The sequence below is a fragment of the Hoplias malabaricus genome, chromosome 1, assembly GCF_029633855.1.
Source record: "Hoplias malabaricus isolate fHopMal1 chromosome 1, fHopMal1.hap1, whole genome shotgun sequence".
NCBI lineage: Eukaryota > Metazoa > Chordata > Actinopteri > Characiformes > Erythrinidae > Hoplias > Hoplias malabaricus.
The window spans coordinates 6,187,334-6,215,180 of NC_089800.1; the positions used below are offsets into that span (position 1 = coordinate 6,187,334).

The 27,847-nt window shown below is 43.4% G+C and overlaps 1 protein-coding gene across 2 annotated transcripts in view; it reads right to left on the bottom strand.

Moving 5' to 3' along the window:
• Positions 1 to 381: 381 nt before the first annotated feature.
• The window catches only part of sv2a (synaptic vesicle glycoprotein 2A), a 52,341-nt gene continuing 24,875 nt past the window's right edge, over positions 382 to 27,847 (bottom strand). For both annotated transcript variants that reach the window (XM_066645007.1, XM_066645008.1), the window contains exons 3-13: positions 19,276 to 19,456; positions 18,874 to 19,025; positions 18,395 to 18,528; positions 17,533 to 17,622; positions 15,455 to 15,565; positions 14,578 to 14,666; positions 13,682 to 13,846; positions 11,865 to 11,998; positions 10,349 to 10,552; positions 8,083 to 8,242; positions 382 to 5,217 (exon numbers count right to left, since the gene is read on the bottom strand). In XM_066645007.1, the coding sequence (XP_066501104.1) occupies positions 5,034 to 5,217; positions 8,083 to 8,242; positions 10,349 to 10,552; positions 11,865 to 11,998; positions 13,682 to 13,846; positions 14,578 to 14,666; positions 15,455 to 15,565; positions 17,533 to 17,622; positions 18,395 to 18,528; positions 18,874 to 19,025; positions 19,276 to 19,456 (1,604 nt within the window). In that variant the 3' untranslated portion in view covers positions 382 to 5,033. The remainder of the gene's footprint in view (positions 5,218 to 8,082; positions 8,243 to 10,348; positions 10,553 to 11,864; positions 11,999 to 13,681; positions 13,847 to 14,577; positions 14,667 to 15,454; positions 15,566 to 17,532; positions 17,623 to 18,394; positions 18,529 to 18,873; positions 19,026 to 19,275; positions 19,457 to 27,847) is intronic.

Below are 27,847 nucleotides of genomic sequence, written 5' to 3' on the forward strand. Positions count from 1 at the left end.
GGACCCAGGGTACTGATTAGCATGCTAGCTAACTAAAGCATTTTACTTCAGTGTATTCACCAGTATTTATTTATTTATAAACATTTGATGTAAAAGTTTTATGAATATATTTTAAATGAAAATCATTTTTGTGCAAGGGGATAATTAAAATGCAAGGTCCAGAAAGGTACTGAATGTATATTTCATCCAGGCAAAGACAGCAGTTATTTTTAATGATATAAAAAAAATGAATACCATATTTCAAGGGGGGAAAATATATTTAGGTGGATTACTCTGCTTAAACGTCAGAGACAACACTTTGCAGTTTTCATCAGGATTCTACAGATTTATTTTCGAAAGCTCTGAATGAAATATATCAATAACTACAAAGCCAATGATCTTCATGACATTTGTTTATTATCCATATGTAGGTTTTCATTTCATTGAAGAACAGGATTAGTTGACTGCACAAGGGCAGCGTAATTCCCAACATGACTCTGAAAATGAGAAGTCTCTCACGAAACCTTAATACAGAACAATTTTGGTGTAACATTGAAATAGTTTCCATGTTCAATGGTCATGTCGATGCCTTTACGCCATTCTCGTGTACAAAAAGAAACAAATCACAAAAAAGAACAACATACAGTAGTACTCTATTTCTTGTGTTCAACGGTTTTTGTCTTTTTCATTTTTTATTGTTCCACATATTTATACTTTTACATACAAACAACTACAATCTCTACAGCACAGTACAATGATAAGGTGATAAACTCTTTGTCACATTTAAATTATGGCAATACATTTTAATTGACAAAAGCATCAAAAGACCTATGGGATATTTGTAGAATGATAGACATTGGCCTTTTAGATTTTTATATTTATATATTTATATATATATATATACTTTTATTTTATTTACTACATATCTCATTGCATGTGGCCTTTTTGTTTGTAGTGTGCTTTCTTTTCCCAATAGTTTGGGGGCAGAGCAAAGAAACCTGTCAGTCACTTATTGCTTTGATTTCTTTTTGCACACATGATGGACTGCTGCTGTTCAGTGAGCACGTTCAGTAATACAAAAAGACCCTGTAACAAAAAACATTAAAAAAAAAATAAACCCAAAACAATAACAATAATTAAACAACCAGTAACAATCCAAACAGGTGAAGTTCACAAATTCTAGGACTGCTTTTAACGTACAAAGTCTTCACTGAGATCGTTTACTGTAGTTCAGCATTTTCACAGCATACGATAGCAATATTGACATCCTCGTCTGTAGTTCAATGGGCGGACCAAGGACAACACGAAAAAGACGTGACGCTTAAGAGAGAAATGCTGTACAACTGCGGATGAAAACGGATCTTGGCAAAAATTCTGCTCGGCCAACTTGGCAGTGATAGCCTACTGAAGTATGGGAACTTTCGGAAATGACTCAAATGTGCTTTTCATATGAGTTCAGAATTGTCTTGATCTGATTCCCTGATGAATAAAAGAAAAAATAACCGAAAAAAAGGCTTTTACTGAGCCCCTAAAGAGAACTTGGCAAAACGGTGTCCTGAAATTTTCATCCAACATGAATTGAAAGTGGACTTTTTATACCTGGTTATACTACGTTTGGCATGATTCATCATTTTATATCATTTTATACATAAAAATTCTTGTTTTCATCCAAATTTTTCATTACATCACTGTACACCAGTGGGTGGGGGGAAAAATAGCATTAACATAAATATCAACTAGCTATAAATAGCTCAGAAGCTTTCCATAAGGTCATGTTTATGCCATGGTTTGGAAAAAAATTAACTATAATTTCACATTCGCTCTGAATTTTTCTGAAATTTTTTGCAATGGTCCATTTATGGGCTCAGTAGATTCTACACTTGCTTTGTTGCTCTTTTCAATTGTATCTGAGTAGAATATCGTGTGCCTACGCTTTGGGTCCTACTCGTTGTTCACTCCCATTAGCGCCTGAATCCAGTCACTGCTTTCTTTTCAGAACATACCGGCTGCATCGTTTTTAGTTTGCGCTTCAGAAGTCAACCATATTTGGCAATCACATGGCACCCGTACGGATTGTCACTAATGCAGTCTGTGGCCTGTTTCGTATTGTTTTTGTTTTCCTGACCTCGTGGCAAAGACATGGAGGCAGTTTTAGGGCGATGTTTTATTTATTTATTTTGTACTGGATCCTCTAAAAGGTTCATTCAAACCCATTTAGCCTTAAATGTATGACAGTGAGATTAAGCTTGTAGAGTAGACTATATTGCAGTTGATTGAAAAGTCAGATTGTGCTTCAAATCGATCGCAGTGACTCCACAACTACTTTGGTAACTCATCATATGTTATTAGCTAATTTAATTTAACGCTAAAACCGAGAGGACCAGTTTACTGCAATGAGATTTTAGTCTGTGCACGTCTAGAATATGGCTGCTATCCTACGTAATGGCAGTATAGGAGAGTGACACCTCTGCGTTGTTGCTGTGATTAGCTCTATCCACAATCACAAGCATCTGAGACTGGAAATCTGGTTTGCTTTAGTTTCTTTCTTTTTTTTTTTTCTTTTTCTATTTTTTTTTTGCTGAAAGGATCTGTAGAGTCAGTGGAAGGCAGCCATTAAAAGTCATAGGTACATTAATGTAAGAAGAACTGTATAGAACCAATGATCTGATTCAGTCTACAGTGAAGTAAACATAATTCACCCAAACTACAAAAATCAACAAAAGTCATTTGGGCACATTTCAGTGCTATTCACTCAGCTTGCTTTTTTATGACGCCCCCAACATCTCTCTCTTTTTTTTTTTAACATTCGATTTATATTTATATCAGCAACATTTATGGTCATTTTAAGGTCAAGCATTTTTTGTTCCACCAGACGTCTCTTTTAAAACATCTACAATTTTCAAATGTAGTGATGTGAACGTCACGTCAGCAACGATACAGCAATAAATTCACCCTGCAATGTGGCACGACCTGTTTCTACAGACATCCTAAATAAAAAATTAAGACTATAAAATCAAACCCTCGCATTCGTATAAATGAATAATTAATACAAATATTCTGTGGAACACCTCAACGTTTCACATGCAAGCACACACACACACATGTACACACACACACACCTACGGACACCCCTTCGTCACCAAAAGAACAGAAAGAGAAAGCATGAACGAACATGTTACGCATGGATTGCATTTGTATTTACTCGTTCTGTCAGGTCTTTGAAAAACGAAATAATAATAATAAAAAAAACGTACCTCAACAAACCAATATATATTTATATATTTATATACAGACATCGAGTAGAAGCTATCTAAGACATTATGGTAAGATTTCAACATCTGGAACAGAAAAAAAGATTTCATCTATTCAGATTTCCCTATATATTTATATATTTCATATTAGCTAGAGTTTTCAAACAGACAGACTGAACTGTATATTTATATTCGGTACATAATTTACATCATTTGTCAAAATAAACCTATTGGTTTTTTGATTCTCCTCAAACCATCTTTGTGCTTGATTTGTTTCTTTTTTTTTTTTCCTTGTGATTTTTTTGGTCTTTTTTTTTTCCCAAGGAACTTGTGTTGACGGAAAGAAAGACTTTTTTAATCTTTATATTTTCAGCACTAGAACGTTTCTGCATTCTCCTCAGAAAACGCAAGCTCTAGGAAAACACGAGGATGGAAAGATGGGTCTGAATGGACGTACGTCAATATACAGTGGGTGATGACGGTGAGGAAAAGGCTGATAACATGGATGGTTTGGAATGGGACACAGCATGCCCATACAAAATAATGCAGTACGTCCTATTTATAATTCTGAATATATTGGCAACAAGTAACAATATATTTCATTTTCATAGGAGCAACCAGTGTGTTATTTGACGCATTTAACCTCGTCTAAGGCTCTGTTCACACCTGGCATTACATTGAACGGATCAAACAGGGTCCAATGCACTGTAGAGATGCATCTTTCAATACGAACGTTCAGAGACACGTGTCCAAACCAAACATTTCTGGCAACACAAGCGTGTACCTCCCTCCAGTCGCTAAATCTGATCTTAGGTGGTCACTGGGGATACATTCAAAATGGACCCAGGACAGAGGTCAATACCAGCTATGAACAGAGCCTCAGAAACCATCGTGGGCACAGGACGGGGACGGGCAGCACTTCTCCTGTCACGTATACTGTCATAAACATATTCTTATGTATTCTCACACTTCATTAGGCCAACACACACAACACTTTCAATAAAGCCATTTCTGAAGGAACACCAGCATTCTCTCCATGGCGTACGACTGAAAATCCTTCTGCATCACTTTGATAAAACGTTTCTCTTACACTAGAGTGCACTGATGAGATCAGATGTGTGACTGTATCATTACTCCCCCACCACACGTGGCTGGGATCTAAAAGTGAAGAGCGCTGGAGAGAGAGAGACATTTTGTCACAAAGAGTTCTCAGGATATCGTGAGCGGAAAATAACAACAACAACCAGCACCAGCACCACACTAGAGCAAAAAACACCCAAAACACTGTCCGTGCAGAACAAATTCAACCCCACTGACAACACCCATCATTCTCACCCATGACTCCCAGCGAACAGAATGGCTTGGACTAAGATTAAAGGGAAAAGTCAAACTCATTACAGACCGGTTCTCAAATTCAAACTAGAAACAAACCTGGAATGTGTCTAAAATGGCAGTCGTTGACGCACGCACACGTACACTTTGAAAAAGTAGAGACAGACACAAGAAAGTGTGGAACTAGCACAAGACCGGTTTGAAAGGTGGATGGCACGTTTTGACATCAACCGACTCCTTGACTCCAGTACAACAATCTGACCTGTGTAACTATCGCTCTTTGCTGAAATGACGGAAATCATCCAACACAGAAAACGAGGGGTTAAATGTATAACATCTATATCTCCTGTAATGAGAGGACAAAGAAAAATGACATTGTGTTTTTCTCTGCTGCTTGCAGCGTGGCTCGCTTAGTGGGGTTTGGGGAACACTTCCTATTCATCCTCGCCACCTGCTGGCAGGGAGGCCGCACTATTGAAGCACCTGCCCCCGTGTCTCCGGTAGCTTCAGTGCGAGGAAACTGCCCGCTGCAAGCGCCCCTGAGGCGAAGAGGATGGGCACTGCTTTGGTGATGCCCACAAAGGACTGGAAGATACTGATGCCCAGCACGGCAGCGAGCTTACAAAGGGCATTCAGAAAACCAAACGCTGTAGTTCTGTGGAAAACAGAAAAACAAATCAGCAATGGGTATCCAAACTATACAGGACATGTTTGACCAAATTTAATTTGACCTTAATGTAGTCGATGAACCAAAACACGGCTGGTGCCTCAATTTTGTTTTTGTAATGTTTTGGGCTAAAGCTAGACGGCTAATGTGGAAAGTAATAGATGTTTCTACATTAACAATTAGGATGTTGCTAACTACATGGCTACATTTTCACGTTTGAGTGATACCTCATCAAACAAGTCATAGCAGATAACCGACTGTACTGTTAAAGGCTAAGCACCAGCGATATGAAAGTGTCAAACAAATAAATACAGTGGAATTTGAGTTCCTAACTTGTGTTTATTGATAGTCAGAAAACATGTTATTTCTTACTAATTCAAGGAATAAGGTTTAAAAGACCGTTGGTCCCCCCCCCCAACGGTGTTCGGAAACTCTAATAGGCGTCTTGCCTGTGACGTAGATGGTGGACAACAACTCTAGAAGCTGCACTTAATTTAATGCAAAATGACGAAAAGGTGTGTTGTTTTTGGCTGCAATCATTCAGTGTACAGTGGGACATCTGTGCACAAATGGCCCAAAGATCCCAAAATATCCAGAAAATGGACTAAATTTGTCAACTTTAAATGCGCACTTTGGAAAGGACCATCCGCTCACTCTGTTATCTGTAGCTCATTTCACTGGCGCTTTTCCAACAATATGGGCATGTAAGGACACCAACGAAAGGTGTTCAAGAGCCTCTGTAACATGGAGGTAAACAGGGTAAGGACACTCACTTCGCCTGTTTTAGTTGGTGTTAGTTAACGTTAGCTTGACTCGCTAAACTCGGTGGCTCAGATTATACTCGGCTACGTAGCTGCATTACGGAGGTTTATAGTGTCGGAGGAATTCGAGTTCGACTTCGATCACATTTACAAGAATAACGGTACCTCTACATTTGAGTTTAGCTTATTGCTAGGCTATTGTCATGAATAATGTTGGTTATTTAGCTAGATACTGTCATAACAGTCAGTCATAACGGTGTTTTACCGCGGCGTTGTTCAGCTGTTGTCCACCAGTGACGTCACGGTTGCGTTCAAGAATTTCCGTAGAGAGCTCGGGTTTTTCCGTCAATTTAATAAAATTGTCAGTTTTAAAGCAAATTAAGCAGCTATTTTCATTTTAATTCATACTTATATCTGTCAGTAACTACAATAATGTGAAATATTCATGGAGGTCCATTAAGTGGTGCTTAGCCTTTAACTGTGAGAATCAGACAAAAGGGCACTGCGTGTTTAGAAATTTTTTTTTAGAATTTTAGCTGAATATTTGTCCATTTGTAAAGTCAGGCCTCACCAAAAGGCAGAGCCAATGGCAAACCGTCACCAAATGGTGGCAGTTCTGTTAAGATAAATAAACAATCTTTGATAACGATAACTCATATATGTTCACAGGGCATTAGTTAATTTTTTATATTATTCAGCACTGATTGGTTTTACTTTTAATGTCGGCATAAATGTAATCAGGTTATGACGGACTTTATTGGTTAATAGAGCTATCTGTACACTCTGCAAGTGCCAAGCCTTAAAAATTGCAGATAAATGCTGTTGAAACTATATAAAATGTTGCTGGGTTTTAAACAGTGGGTTCGATTCCCGCTCCGGGTGACTGTCTGTGAGGAGTTGGTGTGTTCTCCCCGTGTCCGCGTGGGTTTCCTCCGGGTGCTCCGGTTTCCTCCCACAGTCCAAAAACACACGTTGCAGGTGAATTGGCGACTCGAAAGTGTCCATAGGTGTGTGAGTGAATGTGTGAGTGTGTCTGTGTTGCCCTGTGAAGGACTGGCGTCCCCTCCAGGGTGTATTCCCGCCTTGCGCCCGATGATTCCAGGTAGGCTCTGGACACCCCGCGACCCTAAATTGGATAAGCGGTTACAGATAATGGATGGATGGATGGATGGGTTTTAAACAATGGACAGGAACTGCATTTAATTTAAGCTGAATACCCCACACATAATCAAATCAATTTGAGACCCTTTCATTTAGGATTCAATGGGAATCAAAACCCTGTCTTCTCCTGGAGAAAGATCAAAAACATCACATTTGCTTAATATATAATTATACAATATATATGGAATGTCCTGAATATTACAGCCTGAATCCAACATTACGCGGTACTGACCACACGGGGGCGCTGTCTGGCGCACAACCCAGGCACCATGGTTACAGCACATCCTCCCACAAATAATGCGTAATACTCAACGCCAAGGCGGCTGGGATTTCAGACATTTTGAAAGGGAATTTTCAGAAATAACCCTGAAGCAGGAGGATGCACGTGAGCTGCAGAGAGGAGGTGGCTTTGCAGTGGCCATGCAGCAAAAATCAACACACTACTGTAATTACTACAGAGAGTCTTTTTATTATTATTTATTTTAAAAGAAGAAAAGTTTGAACTACTCAGTTACTGATTTGTAGTTCACATTGTAGCTGAACGCTGTTAGAGACTGACACAACCTTGTCGTACACAGTCAGTGCAGCAATGATAACTTTACTGTAGGTCATCTTTCTCAAGACTTCATGAAACCTACATTAGCTATTACAGCAGACACAAATCTACATTAACGTCTACAAAGGCTTATTCCAATAACAGGCTTATGTAGATGTCATGTAGTAAAGTGTTCCAATTCCCATTATATTGCAGTGCAACATGGCAACGCTTAGCAAACAGTGGTATCACTAACCACATTTAAAATGATCTATAATACGTTTAAGGCACGGTTGTGTTAGTGTAGATGGAGTAATTTCTGTTTTAATGTAGGTACATATTCTAACACAAACATTTCCACTTGTACCTAACTGAGAAGGGACGACCCTGACCTACCTCTTATCAGACGGGTAGAGCTCCACTGTGAGAACGTCCAGGGAGTTCCACGACGCGATGCTGATTCCTCCGAAGAGACAGAGGAGGGCAATCATGGCCGACTCGCTGTTCCCAAACCACAGGAAGAAACAGCTGACACAGGAGATCACACTGGAGCCAGCTGCAGAGAAGAGATCAGTGCTTTTATTCTGAGGCTATAAAAAACACAGTTGTGACACAGGTACAAGCTGCACCCTCCTCCTTCCTCCATGATGCTGTCTTTACTGGAGAAATCAGTAAGTCCTTCCTGAGTTTGGTAATTCATTCATTCATTATCTGTAACCGCTTATCCAGTTCAGGGTCGCGGTGGGTCCAGAGCCTACCTGGAATCATTAGGGGGCAAGGCAGGAATACACACTGGAGGGGGCGCCAGTCCTTCACAGGGCAACACAGACACACACACATTCACTCACACACTCACACCTACCGACACTTTTCAGTCGCCAATCAACCTAACAACATGTGTTTTTGGACTGTGGGAGGAAACCGGAGCACCCGGAGGAAACCCACGCAGACACAGGGAGAACACACCACACTCCTCACAGACAGTCACCCGGAGGAAACCCACGCAGACACAGGGAGAACACACCACACTCCTCACAGACAGTCACCCGGAGGAAACCCACGCAGACACAGGGAGAACACACCAACTCCTCACAGACAGTCACCCGGAGGAAACCCACGCTGACACAGGGAGAACACACCAACTCCTCACAGACAGTCACCCGGAGGAAACCCACGCAGACACAGGGAGAACACACCACACTCCTCACAGACAGTCACCCGGAGGAAACCCACGCAGACACAGGGAGAACACACCACACTCCTCACAGACAGTCACCCGGAGGAAACCCACACAGACACAGGGAGAACACACCACACTCCTCACAGACAGTCACCCGGAGGAAACCCACGCAGACACAGGGAGAACACACCACACTCCTCACAGACAGTCACCCGGAGGAAACCCACGCAGACACAGGGAGAACACACCAACTCCTCACAGACAGTCACCCGGAGGAAACCCACGCTGACACAGGGAGAACACACCAACTCCTCACAGACAGTCACCCGGAGGAAACCCACGCAGACACAGGGAGAACACACCACACTCCTCACAGACAGTCACCCGGAGGAAACCCACGCAGACACAGGGAGAACACACCACACTCCTCACAGACAGTCACCCGGAGGAAACCCACGCAGACATAGGGAGAACACACCACACTCCTCACAGACAGTCACCCGGAGGAAACCCACGCAGACACAGGGAGAACACACCACACTCCTCACAGACAGTCACCCGGAGGAAACCCACGCAGACACAGGGAGAACACACCACACTCCTCACAGACAGTCACCTGGAGGAAACCCACACAGACACAGGGAGAACACACCACACTCCTCACAGACAGTCACCCGGAGGAAACCCACGCAGACACAGGGAGAACACACCACACGCCTCACAGACAGTCACCCGGAGGAAACCCACACAGACACAGAGAGAACACACCACACTCCTCACAGACAGTCACCCGGAGGAAACCCACGCAGACACAGGGAGAACACACCACACGCCTCACAGACAGTCACCCGGAGGAAACCCACACAGACACAGAGAGAACACACCACACTCCTCACAGACAGTCACCCGGAGCGGGACTCGAACCCACAACCTCCAGGTCCCTGGAGCTGAGTAAAAAACACATCAAGATCTGGATACTGTAATATGTCACTGGTACTGGAACTTTATCCAAATCCAGTCTTGTTTCATTCTAGATCAGGGGTGGCCAACCTATCAGACACAAAGAGCCAGAAAAACACATTATTAACAGGAGCATACACAAACGCATAGGGGTCCATATAACAACTTAAGGAATCCCACCGCTCCTTACAGCCACAGCCTCTCACACGTTACCGAGAAACATGCAAAGCCAATCCTGTTAGCGATGTGGGTTCGGGAGGCGGGACTCGTAGAAGAGAACGAGATCTTAACCGTTTGTGTACCGAATACATCGAACAGACAGCTATATGCTTCATTATGTAAAGAAGAGCCGCAGTAGGACAGGAAAAGAGCCGCGGGTTGGCCGCCCCTGTTCTAGATAAAAAGAGAAAGGACAACCTGCCATTGGACTACAGTTAGATTGAATCCCTTCGCTGCTGAGAATGTCTATCACTGATCTGTTGGACTGACAGACTGGCCCTAAAGGTCTTCAAGCTCTTTTACCCAGCATCCTCAGGCGTCCGATCTTGTCCATGAGCAGAGCAGACACGATGTTCCCAGGCAGGACCGCCAGCGTGCCCAGGAAACTGACAAAATAAATCATGTAGGCGTTGTTCTCGTCGCTGAAGTCCAGCAAGCAGCCCTCTTTGTTATGCAGGAAGGTGCTGTTGATGAGACGACTGTTGATCAGTCTGTACTTGAACAGGTCTAAAAAAAAAAAGAAGAAGAGGGGCAGCTTATTAAACCGTCACATGTCCATAATCAAATCCAAAATGTTCTGTTTACATATGGAATACGACATATCGATATACTCCAGTATATTCATCTGCGTAAACATTACTGTACGAAAGTCAAATCCCACCGTTTGAGAGTCAAAGATGGATAATAATAAAAAAACAACAACATGAAAACATGCAAGACTTAGTAGACCACCAAAGCTCTGAGAGACAGGAAATACAGTTTACTTTTGCTTTAGACACTTCCTGATGATTACTTAAGAATGCTATGCGTCTGAAAAGATGCGTAGAGGTCAAGAAGATCTTTGAGGGCAAGCAGATGTCGGTTTTGAGTCCAAGGCCAGACACTTGGCCTGGTTGTATGCAGCTGCTGCAACTTACAGTTGTGGCTCACAACAGATTCATCTGTGATGTACAGAATGAATCTGTGTCCTTGTTTGTCTGTGTAAGCCATCTCACTGCTGCAGTCTCATTCACTGCTTTTGAAAGATGAGGAAGTTTACCAGATACCACAGATGAAAACAGAGTTCAACAGCAAGAAGCCAAGAGCACAGAGAGACATATGAGAGGAATCTGGCCTTTGGTATTCATCTAAATAGACTTTTAAAAGCATCCGTTTAGACCGACGCAGTGGCAACAGAGTCCGTTCATTCCTTGGGAGACTGCACTGCAGCCTGTGTTGCTAGGTAACATGAAACTGTCTCAGTGCATTACATAGTTGCACTGAATGAGGTCATTTTGACGGATGGAGAATGCATCAGCTGACAGTTCTCTATTTAAGGATTATAGATGGGAAAGACTGGGCTCTGCTCCCGTCTGCCTCATACACTTTACTACGCTTCTCCAGACAATTAATGAAAAGCTACAAGACATAGGATACAGTGTGGGTACTTGAACTGGACCTCGGTCGCTTGCTCTAACACCCTCATTAAACTTGTTGAAGGCCTTGTTAAGTTCCACTGCTGTATTGGCTGAAGGGGTCCACTAGGTCCATAGGCATTGGGCTGTAAAACAGCAAGATGGAGCACCTTCCAATCCGTCTGGAATGAACCGGTGTTGCATTCCTGGTCCTAAAGTAATAATTCAACATCAGTACCTCACTTACAAATGTTCTCAGGGCTTAACTCAAACAGTTCCATCACAGCAACGTTCCTACATCTCTTCTAAAGCCTTCCCAGAACTACAACAGTTACTGCATCAAACGTAACTTGATTTCAGAAGAAGCAGCTGTGCACAAACGGATCACAAAGGATCCCTGACGAAGATGGCCGCCCCGTTCTCACCTGTGTTGTAGAAGAGAGTGGCGATGAAGGTGCAGTTTTTGAAGAAGGTGTTGGTGGAGGTGATATCCTCAAAGTAGCACTCTTCAAACAGAGAGTCCTCGAAAACCATAGACTTCATTTTCAGGTTCAAAAACCTACAGGAAAGTCAGGAGAAAGTAGGGTTAGTGAATAGTCTAGTGCTCAGCAGGGTAAGGGTGTTTGTAACCAGTCCATGCACTGTCTGAAATACCAGCTAATGAGCACATCAATATGTGTGGCTTGGCTCAGCCAAGTTATCTGGAGGTAGTCTTTATACAGAAATAAGGGTTAACACCTGCTGTGTTCATTAGAGAACAGTGCAACAACACAGTGGTCACTGGAGACCATTACCATTACAAAACGCCCTCTGAGTGGGCACTTTAAGGTCGTGATGCAGCAGTGTTTCACATTAAAGCTTTCATTTACTTCAGCTACATAGGCTTGAAAAAATAGCATGCTCAGAACAACAGGCCACAGTCGTGAGCAAGTGTTTAGGTGCTCGTGGTCAAATGAAAATAAATATGCATTCTCTATACGTTTTTACATTTTAATCTTGTATTAACATTTCATTCATTCATTGTCTGTAAGCGCTTATCCAGTTCAGGGTCGTGGTGGGTCCAGAACCTACCTGGAATCATTGGGCGCAAGGCGGGAATACACCCTGGAGGGGGGCGCCAGTCCTTCACAAGGCAACACACACACTCACTCACACCTACGGACACTTTTGAGTCGCCAATCCACCTACCAATGTGTGTTTTTGGACTGTGGGAGGAAACCGGAGCACCTGGAGGAAACCCACGCAGGCACAGGGAGAACACACCACACTCCTCACAGACAGTCACCCGGAGGAAACCCACGCAGGCACAGGGAGAACACACCACACTCCTCACAGACAGTCACCCGGAGGAAACCCACACAGACACAGGGAGAACACACTACACTCCTCACAGACAGTCACCCGGAGGAAACCCACGCAGACACAGGGAGAACACATTAAACTCCTCACAGACAGCCACCCGGAGGAAACCCACGCAGACACAGGGAGAACACACCATACTGCTCACAGACAGTCACCCGGAGAAAACCCATGCAGACACAGGGAGAACACACCACACTCCTCACAGACAGTCACCCAGAGGAAACCCACGCAGACACAGAGAGAACACACCACACTCCTCACAGTCAGTCACCCGGAGCGGGAATCGAACCCACAACCTCCAGGTCCCTGGAGCTGTGTGACTGCGACACTACCTGCTGCACCACCGTGCCGCCCTTTGTATTAACATACTGGGGAAAATTAAACATCAAGGCCATAGGTCTGCTTGGCCCTTGTTCACCAAACATGTTTGTGCCATGGTTACAGCACACTTTCTATTATATTATAATGTCACCCTATCTGTGTGGTTTAATGAAGCAAAAACAATCACAATAAGATCATTTATAACCTTCGTAGACCTAGCCTCCAGAGGCCGGATGGAGGAGGCTCGCTAAAGCCTTGCTGCTGGCTGTGACTTTTTAGTGAGACCCCTTCATCCGGTCTCTGAAGGCTGAGGCCACAACCTCTCTTTACGCTTTTGGTAAATATCTGTTCTGATTTTCCTCTACAAGCAGTCCTTGGTGAAACATTCCTTATAACTTCGCTGTACGTGGGCGGGGCTAAACTGTCGTAGGCCGGACAGGCAGATGGTACATCTACATCTTAGGTTTGTTCTCTGCAGATGACTTACTGTTTACATTTCTCCACATGACTTTTATATAAATATCTTGTCACTGAGGCGGGACATTTGAGAAGTGCCTACTTGTTGTTGAAGTACTCTCCTTGGCGATGGATCTGGTTCTCCAGGGTGAAGTTGAAAGTCACGTGCTCCACTTTCTCTTTGATGAAGACTTTTGTGCGTGAGGAGTACTCCTGCTTCTGAAGGTACTTGATCATGTCGGGGAACCACACGGTCAGGCCGTAGTAGCTTTAAAGGAGAGGGATGGGGTTGCCATGAGACAGCTCATTAAGCACTAATGATTCCAGTAATTAGACCAGTATCATTTTTTATAAAGAGATACACAGATTTACTGAAGCCAGCACAGCCGGCGCTAATCCTCTGAGCTTAAACCAAAGAATCACATAAAAAGCTAACAAGGCTAAAAGCTAGCAGTGCATGAAAAACACCAAATTAGCATGAGCTCCTTCGTAGAATACAAACGGATCCCGGTACATCTCATGCACTGTTAGCAAAATTTTTAGCTTTAAACCATGAGAGCGTCTATTTGGATCATTATAGATATTATTATTCTATTAATCTATTACATGGATGCTTCTTAATGATGTACAAATTCTGTCTTTCCACCTGAAATGTAAGCTGTGCCGAGCAGACGTGTATTCAAGGAGACTCTAATGAGGCTAACAGCAATCAAAGTTAGCCTCAGTGCATAGTAAACACCTAATAGCCTGATCACATTTGCATAATGTGAAAGGCTCCTAATAGTTGGTGCTTTTTGGCATCTCATTATTAATGATGCGTATGTTGTTGTTGTTTTTTTGCAGTGCTCTGCGGTGTCACAGTACTGCATTATTTAATAGAGGTCGTTGTTTTATATCATTTTCACGTTACTGCTAATTACTGTCCTCTCACTACGATACCAAGCATGCATTACCCAAAAAAAGTCATGCCGATTTGCTACATTGAGATAGGTCCTCTACCTGAATGACATGGAGAACCACACGGCCATCATCATGTAGGTGACCCGGCGGTACTCAGGGTTGAAAACGGTCAGGAAGTTGCTCCACACCTGCGAGGGTTTAGGCACAACAAGTTAGCAAAGCAGGGTTCTCTTAGAAGGGCTCCACGGCTTTTACCACGGGTTTGATTAACTTGACCTGCTTTCATTTATTTTAAAATACCAGGATCAGATTTAAGACGATCAATCAAGACGTTTTGATCAGAAAATTGTCTAGCCACATTAGCCGCTGTCATTGATCCTACATTTGTCAGTATTTTTGTCTATATTCGCAAATGAAGACAAATTAAAGGAACGCTAGGTAAAATTTGGTATTTTTGCTTTTGGGACTCAGTTGCAGAGCGTAATTCACATGTACAGCACTGTCCTGAAATAGTGGGTGGGGGGTGGGTTTCCTACCCTCTTTCAAAAGGTACAAAGCGCAGTTTCTGCTGTGCTGAGCCCAGAACAGCAACAACAAAAACCCTAGTCGCTCAATCACAGGTCAATGAAGCAACACGTTAATTTTGAAGCTGTAATTTTAAGATAAAAATACTACATATTGTTACTTTATTACACTTATTTGAAAAGATACGCTAAATGTAATGTTCAAACCTTTTGTCCACGTAGTGTTTATGATGATTTAGGTTTGCATCATTGGTGTTTGGGGGTGGTGGTGGTGGTATGTTTCCATTAGTTGTTAACTACTATATTTTGGGTATTTTGGGGGCAGTGACATTTCCCATGAGTGTATTAATCAGTGATTTGGGAAAGTGGTAAGTTTACTAGCAAAGGCATGTGTCTCACCAGTGGCTTATAAGCTTAGAACGAGTGTAGATATTTAAAAATGAGATAAGTACCTGATGAAAGAGGTTGGTGAGTTTGATCCTCCAGCGCTGGTGCCAAGCTGTGGCATCACCTCCCATGTCCACCAGCTCATCCATCTGCTTCACTGTTTTAATAGTGGTCACCTAGGGATTCAACCGTATGTAGCATCATTTATCAGCAGAAACCACTATAGCCATATTCTCAAACTTGCTCAGGAATTAACTTTAATCCACATTATACAACTAGAATTTTAGAAAAATACACCATATAAAGGTTGGGAATCCCTGTGGTATCGACCAATCCTGACCAATAGTTTAGCAACCGATGTAGTCAACAAATACTTTAAACTGGAAAACCCAATGTATAGTCTACTGGAGCACTCCTTTTACTTTTGGCTTCAGTTTCCCTTTAATAGTCCTATGTTAAACAGTCTGTAAATATGTTTACTTTATTAATACAGCCCTACAGACAACTGTATGCTCATTATATACATGCTTATTGTATATTCATACAAGGGCCGGAAGATATCAAAATTTCGATCACAACATAATTCAGATATCGATATGAAGAGTATAAAGAAGGAAAATGACATCACCATCAAACATAAACCTCTTAGATTTGTCAACATTAATATTATTAAAATAACTTTAAAGCTGAGTGTAATGAATGGGCATTGTATGCAAGTCCATGTAATAAATGTCAGTCAGTGACAGACGCTGTAAATAATATATACTGAAATACTGAAAATGTGTTTAAAAATCATATAATTCATTCATATTCTGTAAACTCTTATCCAGTTCAGGGTCGTGGTGGGTCCGGAGCCTACCCGGAATCACTGGGTGAAAATGGGAACACACCCTGGAGGGGGCGCCAGTCTTTCACAGGGTGACACACACACCTATGGATGCTTTTGAGTCGCCAATCCACCAACCAAAGTGTGTTTTTGGACTGTGGGAAGAAACCGGAGCAACCGGAGGAACCTCACTCAGACACAGGGAGAACACACCACACTCCTCACAGACAGTCACCTGGAGGAAACCCACACAGACACAGGAAGAACACACCACACTCCTCACAGACAGTCACCCGGAGGAAACCCACTCAGACACAGGGAGAACACACCACACTCCTCACAGACAGTCACCCGGAGGAAACCCACTCAGACACAGGGAGAACACACCACACTCCTCACAGACAGTCACCCGGAGGAAACCCACTCAGACACGGAGAACACACCACAATCCTCACAGACAGTCACCCGGAGGAAACCCACGCAGACACAGGGAGAACACACCACACTCCTCACAGACAGTCACCCTGAGCGGGTCTTGAACCCACAACCTTCAGGTTCCTGGAGCTATGTGACCGTGACACTACCTGTTGCACCACCGTACCGCCAAAATCATATCATTGTTATTTATATTGTGATATATATTGTTATTAAATAACTGTCCATCCATAATTCATACTCCTCTCTTTTTATTCCCTCCTCTTTGTTTGTTTAATCCCCTTCTGAGTCTTGATTCCTCTCGAGGATACTTCCTGGGAGTTTGCAACTGTGGCATCAGCGACCCTCACTGGTGGCTGGCACCCTGAATTCCGTAAAGCTGCTGTGTGACAGCACCATTTGTAAAAAGCACTCTATACAAAAATAAATCGACTTTAACTGGTGTTGTACATCATGCTTACACATCCATTATGAATTATTTCCTGAATCAGACATGACACATCTCATGCAAAATAAAAGAAAGTTAAAACACAAATTTGTGTACGTCAAAGGTTTTTGCCTGAGGCTCACTGTTGTAATCTATTCAGTGCTTAGCAACAACCTTGCAGTCCATTCCACATCAGCGTCAACCACAAAGTTACAGCACCCACGGACACACAGCAATTCTGAGATCAAACACAAGTCGGCATACTTCACATAACTAATTCTGCAACTCGAAAGTATCACACAAGTCTGGGACACTTTGATCTCCACCACTGCTGTTACAGATAAATGGAAGCTCATTTGCATGACTGAATAATTCATTTTAATAATAAATGGAGTGATTCAGATTCCCCAGTCCCTGCCATTTTTCAGAACGCATTTAGGAGTCACTGTACTCACAGAGAAGACCCTCTCAGGGTAGCCCTTGGCCCTCATGTTGGTGTCATGGACTTGTTTCAGGATCATCCAGGCTTCGTCGTGTTTTCCGTTCTGGTGAAAGCAGACACGTTTACAGTAGTTTGTTTACAGTCGCTCAGCCCAGGTAGAAAACAATGGAATTTCTGGATTAACAATTCTCAAATTTGATTTTTCCAATTCACAGTTTTACCCTTTAGTTAAATTATTTTCAGTCACCCAAGGAATGTTTAGGTTTTGATGTTTCTTTGGTTCTGAACTGAAGCAACAAGGCTGTAGTTTAGCGATGTGCAGGATGTGTAAAATTCAATCAGCTCAAACCACATCAAATCATATAATAAGCTGATATAAGATAGACAGGGAATTTGGGGAAAAAAATTGATTTCAAAATGCTATACACATTTCCCCATTTTGTGAATACTCACATACTCAGTCGTGTTTAGCAGGCTAAAGATTCTCCACAAGGGGGCCCTATTAGCACTCAACTTGATCCTGAGTGCTGTTTCACATCAGTGATGTTGTATGACCTTTTTTTAGAAAACAACGGCTCACACAAAAATCACAAACCACAAAAGCAAATCGATTTTGAGGTAAGTGCACGATGATTTAGACGTGCAGTTTACACAGTGCCTATGAATGCGGTTTAGGCTTCCATTGCTTTTAGGTAGAGCACCCTTGCAGTTCCAGAATAAAGAAGCAAACTTGAGACACTAAACATGTCCTGAATGACTGGCTACATTTGGGAAAAAGTGAACTGTATAAATTAAGATTTCTTTTTTTGACTGAATCATTGCTTTAAGATGAATGTGATCTGTCATCTGCAGCCGAGTGCCGCTGAGTCACTGACCTCCAGGAAGAAGCGTGGGCTCTCTGGCATAGTGTTGAGCGCAGCGATGGCCGCCACCGCGGGGAAGGCACACACCAGCACGAACACCCTCCAGCTGTGGAACTGGTAGGCTGAACCCATCTGGAAGCTCCAGCCTAGTCGAAGATACAAAAATAGGGTTCAAAGCATCTATTAATATGACGCTTTATTGTTTGGAAGTGTTCCTCTCTTCATAGTGCTACCTTCCAACACAACATTGATAAACTGAGCCCAGGAAATATCTGAAAGCACCGGCAAGTAATTGATGCTTGAACATTTCTTGGGGATTCTGAATTACATAACAGGGAACTCTGCGGGGAACTGTACTCACTGGGAATATTACTGCAGTGGAGGATGATGGAAATGATAAAAGCAGGATTGCTAGCATTATGACAAATATCAGACACGATACAGAGGTTTTTATAGGTTGACAGCACTAGTTTTGAGTGTGGGTTTATTACCGTAGTGGGGGATGATGGCCCAGGCCATGGCTGAAGCGTAGATTCCTCCGATCATCCAGAACATACAGAGCCAGCTCAGGTGCTCACCACGCTTCTCCTGAGCCAAGAACTCAGAGTAATAGGAGAAGACTATGGGGATGGAACCTCCAATCCTGCAGCCAGGAGGAACAGAAGAAGAGCGAGATTGTAGACTGCACCTAACTTTGTAAAATAATATCTCGTATAAAATAGAACCAGCTCAAAAGACAACGCAAAATTTTATTATGTGGTCCTTGACACTTGAAGTCTCGTCCATTCTTGCCTGTCGTATTACATCTGACAAAAATAACCAAATGCCATACAGTATGGTGTACTTCGCCCTGATGTAAAACAGACAGATAAAACGATGGAACACATTTTTACCCGACACCGGAGAGCAGACGGCAGAACAGGAAGGAGCTGTATCCTTGGACGAAGGAAGAGAAGAAAGCAAAGACACTGTTGATGGACAGAGAGATGAGCAGAGTCTGTCGGCGACCGATTCGATCAGCGAGACCCCCCCACACAAACGCGCCCACCATCATCCCCAAGTAAACAATGAGACCTGAGAGAGAGAGAGGAAAAACAGAGAGAAGAGTGAGAGAAATTAAACCAATTCGAATGTAACACAAACAAAATAAGTCTTTTGCCCAATCCCGTTTCGACCCTTGCCCCTACAACTTAGACCTACCCCTGCATTTGCCTAGGGGTAGGGGGTCTCAGTTCTTGTTGGGAAAAAGGGGTAGGGTGAAGTGTTAGGGCGACATGGACCTTAAAATGGAGATTACTCAGAGGTACACTTCAAATGAAGGCTTATAAACACCTTGTGGATCACTGTCAATGCGCTGCACAGCAACCAAAGAAACACACAAATGTCACTATTCTCTCCTTAAAATTATGATAACTAATGTATCATCTATCGTTACACTTATATAGCGCCTTTCTAGATACCCAAGGACGCTTTATAATCCACACTGCTCAGAACGCTCAGAACACTCAATCCACACACCGGCGCAATTTGCTTTTTGTGGTTTGTGATTTTTGTATGAGCCATTGTTTTCTAAAAAAAGGTCATACAACATCACTGATGTGAAACAGCACTCAGGATCAAGTGGAGTGCTAATAGGGCCCCCTTGTGGAGAATCTTTAGCCTGCTAAACACGACTGAGTGAGTATGTCAGTATTCACAAAATGGAGAAATGTGTATAGCATTTTGAAATCTGTATTTTTTTTCTTGGTTTAATGTATTTTCAATGTATTATGATCCTTTACTTCAAAAAAATAAAACACTACTAGTAGTATACAGAGTTCATTCATTTCCAGTTCCACTTTAATGGTGAAGAAAATACATTCTAGTGCCTAAAGCTACTACAACATTTAAGGTGGAACTGGAATGTTCAAAGAAGGAGCTGGATTCAGCTTTATAATCACTGACAATCGAGGAGTGGGTGATAATATGTAACTCTTGAACGTTTATGAAAACATACAATGCCCTAAATTTCAGTTAAACCCAGCAGCTCCTCTGATATCACTGCAGACTGGTGCAGAGCTGCCTACAGAGCACCGCTAGTCACCTGGGAATGAAGCTCTGCTCTGTTTTATTTGTGTTTGGACGACGTATCAGGATCAGGAATGGTCACCCCATTTCGTAGGGGAAGATTTTAATCACCACACCTTGTCACGTAACTTGAAGCGATAAGGTGACCCTCGAAATCAAGTGGTAGGTAGGGGTAAAGTATGAAATGGGATAGAGCCTTTGTCCAGCAGTGTGTATCAACATTAAAATGAAATTTCATATAAAAATAATAGACTGAAGGACATAAAATTCAAGATGTCTAACTGGTGAGATTTAGGGTGTCTTCACACTTCCCCTTTTATTCAGGTTAGATCGAACTCTGGTTCGTTTTCACCCTTGGTGCAGTTCGCTTGGGCAGGTGTGAAAGAAGTTATCACACTCGGATGGGGACCAAAACAAACGCACCGAGACTTTTGAGAGGAGGCGGTCTAAGTTCGGCCCCAAAGAGAACGTGGTGAGAACGTGATCCGACCTCAATCCAACCCAACAATAAGGTGTACGCCGCAGGTCGGTGCTAAATGGCATTCGTAGCCAGGGTGTGCTTTGCATATTGGGCGCAGTAGGCCGGTAAACCGAGAACTGACTACAGTTTAGCCACTAATCGGAGTAATGGATCAGAAACGGACTAGTCCAGAACACAGGACCTTCTTCCTGTTTTTACATTCTTGCTCCTGTCTCAGTCAGGTCAGTGGTGAATACATTCTCAGGTGGTTTGCGGTGACGTGTTTTGGTGCACTTGGATTTTTCAGGGTGTGAAAACAAACCAAATTAAAGGGAAAACGCTCCAAGATTATGAGTTTCTTATGATTCAAACCAGACCAAGCAAACTACAGGTGTGAAAACGCCTTAAGTTCAATGACACACTAGCTTCCTTAGCCCATAGCCACAGTGCAGAACTCATAAAAAGCCTTCAATAATTTCTTGGCTGACTGTGTACAGAAGGTAAAGGGAAAACTGTAACATGGAGGAAGTTGTAATGTACAATTACATAATAACACAGCAGTGTGTATCAGGATTCCATTTTGACTAAACCCCAGGGCCACTTCATAAAAAAATCAATAGTAAGAGTGTTATATTCATTTTGACACAGAGTTACTGAGTAAGGTTGATATGATTCAAATTGCGTTTCTCTTGTTCTGCATTTCATTCGCTCTCAGTTGAGCCCCTGTTTCTTGACTATGGCTCTGTGATCAGGTTTAACCTCCCTGCCTGGCAGCATCATGTGAGGAAAACATGTCATTCCCCCCAAAAAATGTGCTTCAAGCTTATTGGCAAATGTGATTCTATAAGTGGCAGCACGGTGGCGCAGCAGGTAGTGTCGCAGTCACACCGCTCCAGGGACCTGGAGACTGTGGGTTCCAGTCCATTTTCTCCCATGGTCCAAACACACGTTGGTAGGTGGATTGGCGACTCAAAGCTGTCCATAGGTGAGTGTGTGTCACCCTGCTAAGGACTGGCACCCCCTCCAGGGTGTGTTCCTGCCTTGCGCCCAGTGATTCCGGGTAGGCTCCGGACCCACTTTGAACTGGACCTTGAACTGGATAAGTGGTTTCTTGGTTTCAAGTGGTTTTGTCACTTTATGTTGTTTTGTTCAATAAAAAGTTGCAGTTTTGTATCAATAGCAATATTTACAATAAATTCCAGCGATTGGAAGCAAAAGACTTCCAAGACTTCAGAGCGAGGAGGGCCTCAAATACTCTTATCTACAACAGAAACATCTGGGAAGCACTGCGTTAAAGAATTGCCTGCTTCTTTTCCCTGAAGTGATGATCAATATAAGCTTTGAATCATTTTTAAAATAGCTTCAATTGCAACAGAGCAATCATACGACATGTTCTCTTTCCCTGCTGCAAAATCTGTCTCATATCGTACGTGACAGATTCTTCGTCCAGATGGATGGAGCATTGGCCAGTAGCCTTACAATCGTCCGTTTCTGATCTATATCGATTCTTACGTTCTAACTGCTTACTGTGCTTACAAGCAAATGTCTCCGAGTGTGGCCTGTTTACTGGCCTTGATGGAAATGTGTGTGTGTGATTGCGGAACTGATGATGTGGTTTGGGATGTGAGCCCAGTGATGAGTCACCGGCAGCAGGCGAGCATTCAGCTGGACACCGGCGCTGCCATTGACGTCCTGTCACCATCTTTAACAGAGTCTACGTCGCCAACCCAGAGCTTTATTGATAATCTCACTGCTTCGGAATCGCCTACATTCGTCAGCCTGAGAGAGCCGTCGGGACATTTCACTTCATCGCAGCGGTCTGGAGACAGCGGGATGATCGTAATACAGACGTAGCTTTCATGGTGAAATACCTTTAAGCCCGAGTTGAAGATAATTAATATTTAGTGCTGAGAGACTCTGACACAAATGTATGACTCGGATAAATGTGTTGCTCTGTATTTTAAAAAGCCCATCATCCAAATGCTAACCCTGACAGCACAGACGGACCAGAGATCTTTACCATTGGGTCAATCCGGCATGACTTAAGGAGAATACATCTGGATCTGGAGCCCACCAATCCACACACTGTGAAACAAAACAATCCAGTCAGTTTGTTGTGGGTTGACACGTCAGATTCTCTCCAATCACGGTTGTAGAGTGTTTAAGAACATGAAGCCGAGGTTAAACTCAGCAAAACAGACACAATGAGTGTAGAGAAGTAAGAGCACTGAGTAAACACTGAATAAACGAGAATGGAGAAGAAAGAGAGCAGAGCGAAAACAGCTAAAAGTCACCATGAATAATTGATTACAAAATGTCTCTAAGGGCACATTTACGTGTCTAATCCACGTCTGTTTCAGTTGTTCAGTTGTAGACTGCTATATTCAGTTATATTCAGTCCTATTTCTGTGGCTCAAGCTTCACTGAAATCCAAGATAAGGCTGGACGATACGGCCAAAATTTATATCACGATATATTTCTAAATTTCAGTCAATGTGATATAATTCCGATATCGATATAAACAACATAAAAGCCACTGAGAATCTGCCAAGAACAAACAAGAAACATGACATCACCATCAAACATAAATCTCTCGGCTTTGTCAATATTCATATTCATTCATTCATTATCTGTAACCCTTATCCAATTCAGGGTCGGGGTGGGGCCAGAGCCTACCTGGAATCATTGGGCGCAAGGCGGGAATACACCCTGGAGGGGGCGCCAGTCTTTCACAGGGCAACACAGACACACACACTCACACCTTTGGACACTTTCGAGTCGCCAATCCACCTGCAACGTGTGTTTTTGGACTGTGGGAGGAAACCGGAGCACCCGGAGGAAACCCACGCAGACACAGAGAGAACACACCAACTCCTCACAGACAGTCACCCGGAGCGGGAATCGAACCCACAATCTCCAGACCCCTGGAGATGTGTGACTGCGACACTACCTGCTGCGCCACCGTGCCGCCCAATATTCATATTTTTAAACTAAATTTAAAATCACGACGATAGTGCCAAGATATTGAAGACAGAATCCAAGATATGGCCTTAGAAGAGCAGCCCATCCTCCTCTGGTCATCACATAAGCAAAACTATAACTCAGAACTATGGATTTCCAATGAGTGTACAGTTATGTGTATAGAACACGAATATAACGATAGACCAATGCAAACCAGTGACTACTACCTGCAGCCTTTGAGAGTATGAGGATTAGGCTCCATGACAACTAACCACTACGACGTCAGAGTCACCGCAGTGCAGGGAACGGTCCCGCACACAAGTCCTATCTTCTCAGCAGTGGTCCAGTGGTGGATTCTTTCCATTGATGGATGGGCAGTAAATTATGCAACAGAAAGGCAGCAGTAATTGTGAACCTAAAAAGCCAACCTTATGAATGGGTAGACCCTGGGGAGACTTGAACGGATGCAGATTTGCCTTCAGCCTTCACCACTGTCCGAGTGGGCATGGATAGTTATTGTGTTTTACGTTCCCTCTGCCATTTTTCAAGATCTGGAGCTGCAGAATTGGCTCAGCATTACTTTCGTTGTGGAGGTTTTGGGTCAGATTAGAATCTAGTGCCCTCTCTAGAGCAGTAGCTTCCACACAGAGACTTTGCCTTAGTTAAGACCTGTCAAAGATACAGTCATCATCGGCAGCTTTGGGAATTCTGGCAAAAGAAGGCCCTGTGGTGTATATTTTAGTGTCACTTTGTAAAACGACAGCTACAATGACATTAACAATAAGGGACACTTTACTAATCTTGGCAAAGATGCATATTAACTGTATGTAGATTAAGATGCGAAGAATGATTTTATAGCCAAGCTCAGCTAATAGAGGTCATGACCTGTACACGTTGCAAGTGCCAGCTGCATGAATCTGTGGGGTTGTGGGTCAAGTAAATTCTGATTGGAAGTCTGCTCAATTAACCTGAGCCTGAAGAAAAATAGGTTCCTATGTTGACTAAGATTTAGAGGCATCTTTAAAAGCGCTCGTTGCTTTAAGGCTGTTGTTTCTACCTGCCAAACACAGAAAGACAGATTGTAACGCCTACCTCCAGCAGGGAGCGATATAGGCAGAATGGAGAAGGTGACTCAGGGCATGTGGAGTTGGGAATTTGTGCAGCAGCTGACCACATTCACACTCTCTCACCTTGGCCACACAATGTGCCTCCACGCCGGAGAGAGCCGGTGATGACAAGTGGAGATAGCCATCACCGCAGTGCAGTGGTGGCTAACGTTATCTGCCTCAGTTCTCCAGACTTATAGGCGGCTAATGCTGGAGCCGACAGTGGTGCTGAATCTGCAGGCCCTCAGCACTTTATTCTGATGGCTGCAGTAGAGACCTGAGCCTGCTAGGATCCTGACAAGGTAGTCGAGATGGGAGGAGAGTGGCTCATTCCGTTTCACAGCGTTGCTCTTGATGTGTCTTGCATTATAAATCGAGCACATTTCTTTACGTTACAGCAGTGCACTATAACACCTCCCTAATCATCTAAACTCACCCTCATCCACTGATTAAAGAGACATATATATATATATTTTTTTTTTCTGGAGCCTACCAATCCACTCCTTTTGAAACACAATAACAGTCTTTTTTTTGGGTCTGAGTCAGTAAACATGGGATAAAATTAGTCACACTGATTTTGTGCACCTTACATAGAGTGTAAGTACTTTAGCATAGTCCCGCCCCCTCGTTTGAGTCTCTCCAATCACAGCTCTTGACCCGTGTTTGTCCTGACAGTGCAAAGACAAGAGAAATAAAATGCTTTTACTAACATACGCCCAGCAACAGCACACAAAGCAGCTCTCCAAATTCCCAAAATAGTTTGCCTGTGGGGCTTTCAGCATTCTAGTGATACACAGATGAGCCCTCAGGTGGAAAAAGCATGTTCCTGACCACTGAGCTGCACTTTGCTGGATATTATTGACCTAGAAATGACCTTGATGTTTGTAAAGCCCAGCACTGAACACACACACAGTACCATGCTACTAGCATGCCAGTGTTAAAAGGGCTTCTGAATCCAAAACATCAGCTCTCAGCTCTGTGCAGCTCTGTATGGAGCTTGACGTGTTTCTAGACGTCCACCTTAAAAACACAGGACAGATGAGTTTGATTAACCCGACCCTTAAAAAGGGCAGTACAGGCGCGGCTCAGCAGCTTGACGCTGGACGCTGTTGATTGGACTGATCTTCTTGCAGTACACTGTGGCTAACCCCATTTTCAGCACCATGCTTCGCTCTAACAGAAAGGCCTCAGCCTCACACTACCCATCGCCACAGTGACGCCGTTCCCAGCAGCCAATCGCAGCAAGGCTGTCGCTCGGCGACTGCGGAGTAGGAGGGGTCAACCGCGTCATGGCCGTGGGAGTCTCAGAGGAGGGGGCAGAGGGGCCTGGAGACAGCCGAGCTACCATCAGAGACAGAGAGAGAAAAAGAGGGGGAGGGAGAGAGCGAGAGTGGGAGAAAGTGTGAAGAGAGAGAGATGGGGGAGGGGGAATGGTGGGTGAGAGAGAGAGAGAGAGAGAGAGAAAGAGAGAGAGAAAGCAGTGGAGGCTGTGTGAGTCTCCTGCATACTGACAGAAGAACACAGCTTCGGCCTAAGGATGTAAGAGACAGAGACAGAGCGAGAGAGAATAGACAGAGGCTAAAAGAGAGATACACGGATAGAGAGGGGAGGGGTGTGGCGCTATTAATAGTGTGTTTTTCTCTCCTTTCTGTGCGAGCTCTGTTGGCTTGCCTCTCTCTCCCTCTCTCTCTCTCTCTCTCTCTCTCTCTGCGTCATAGCCAGCTGTGCCGGAGGCAGGGGCTCCTCTACAGCTGAAGAGAGGGAGACAGAGAGAGAGAGCGAGAAAGAGAGAGAGAGAAAGAGAGAGAGAGAGAGAGAGAGAGAGAGAGGTGCTGAATCTGAGAGAGAGGTTGGGACAAAAACACAGAAAGGGAAACATGCCCAGAGAAAGAGAAGCAAAGAGACAAAGAGAAAAAAGCCAAATGAGAGGCAGAGAGAGAAAAGGAGGAAGAAAAAGAAACCCCACAAAGATGACAGGGAAAGACAAGGGAAGAGACACAGACAGAGAATTAACTGGAGATAGAGAGGAAGAGAAAGGAAGAAAGAAACAGAGGCAGAACGAGAGACTGAAGTGTCCCTCCATTCGACCCTCTCCCGCCTCCAGAAACACTAAGGCACTCTTCAGCACCTGGCTCTCCGTAACAAAGGAAACAGAGAACACACCGCTCCGAAGGCACCGGAGAGCCCCCCTCTAGCACCTCCCCACCCCCCCACCAACACCCACCCCCTTCAGGATCAAACCAGTTCTTGTGAAATATTTATTTAATAATAACAAGTGCCTGCCCTTCCTTTTCAGCCCTCATTGCTCCCTAACAGCTCTACACAGGCACATTCCACACATACACATCCATTAATAACAATCTCTTTACGAATAAACAGTGTCGTGATCAAATAACAGAGCTGTGGGGAAAAAAATGGATCAGAGATGTATTCCACAAAGCAGGATTTCCTAGTTAGCCAGATAACATGAGCCCAAACTGAAGACTGTCCCTCAGCTCTACTCTATTGTGCAGTCTTGGGTTTGGGCTGAACATAGAAATCCTGCTTTGTGGTGTTTCAAAATGTATTAAAAATGGCCACTGGTGTTGCTCTTTAATGAATAAAGTCTTGTGTATTTACCCTTTAACTGAAATGTAACCAGTTCTCGTTTATGCCGCTGTTTTTATGTTTTTACACCACGTACTGTTATCACATCTGTGCTTCGGATACAGTGATGATATGATGTGGTGGTATACCATAGCACCAGGGAGGCCATATCCATATGTGAATAATAACCCCGGGCTGTTCACTAGAGCACAGGAAGAGATTCCCTGGAAATAGCTCTTTAACATTCTCGTATAACATGCTGGCAGCTGACAGACACATGGAAAT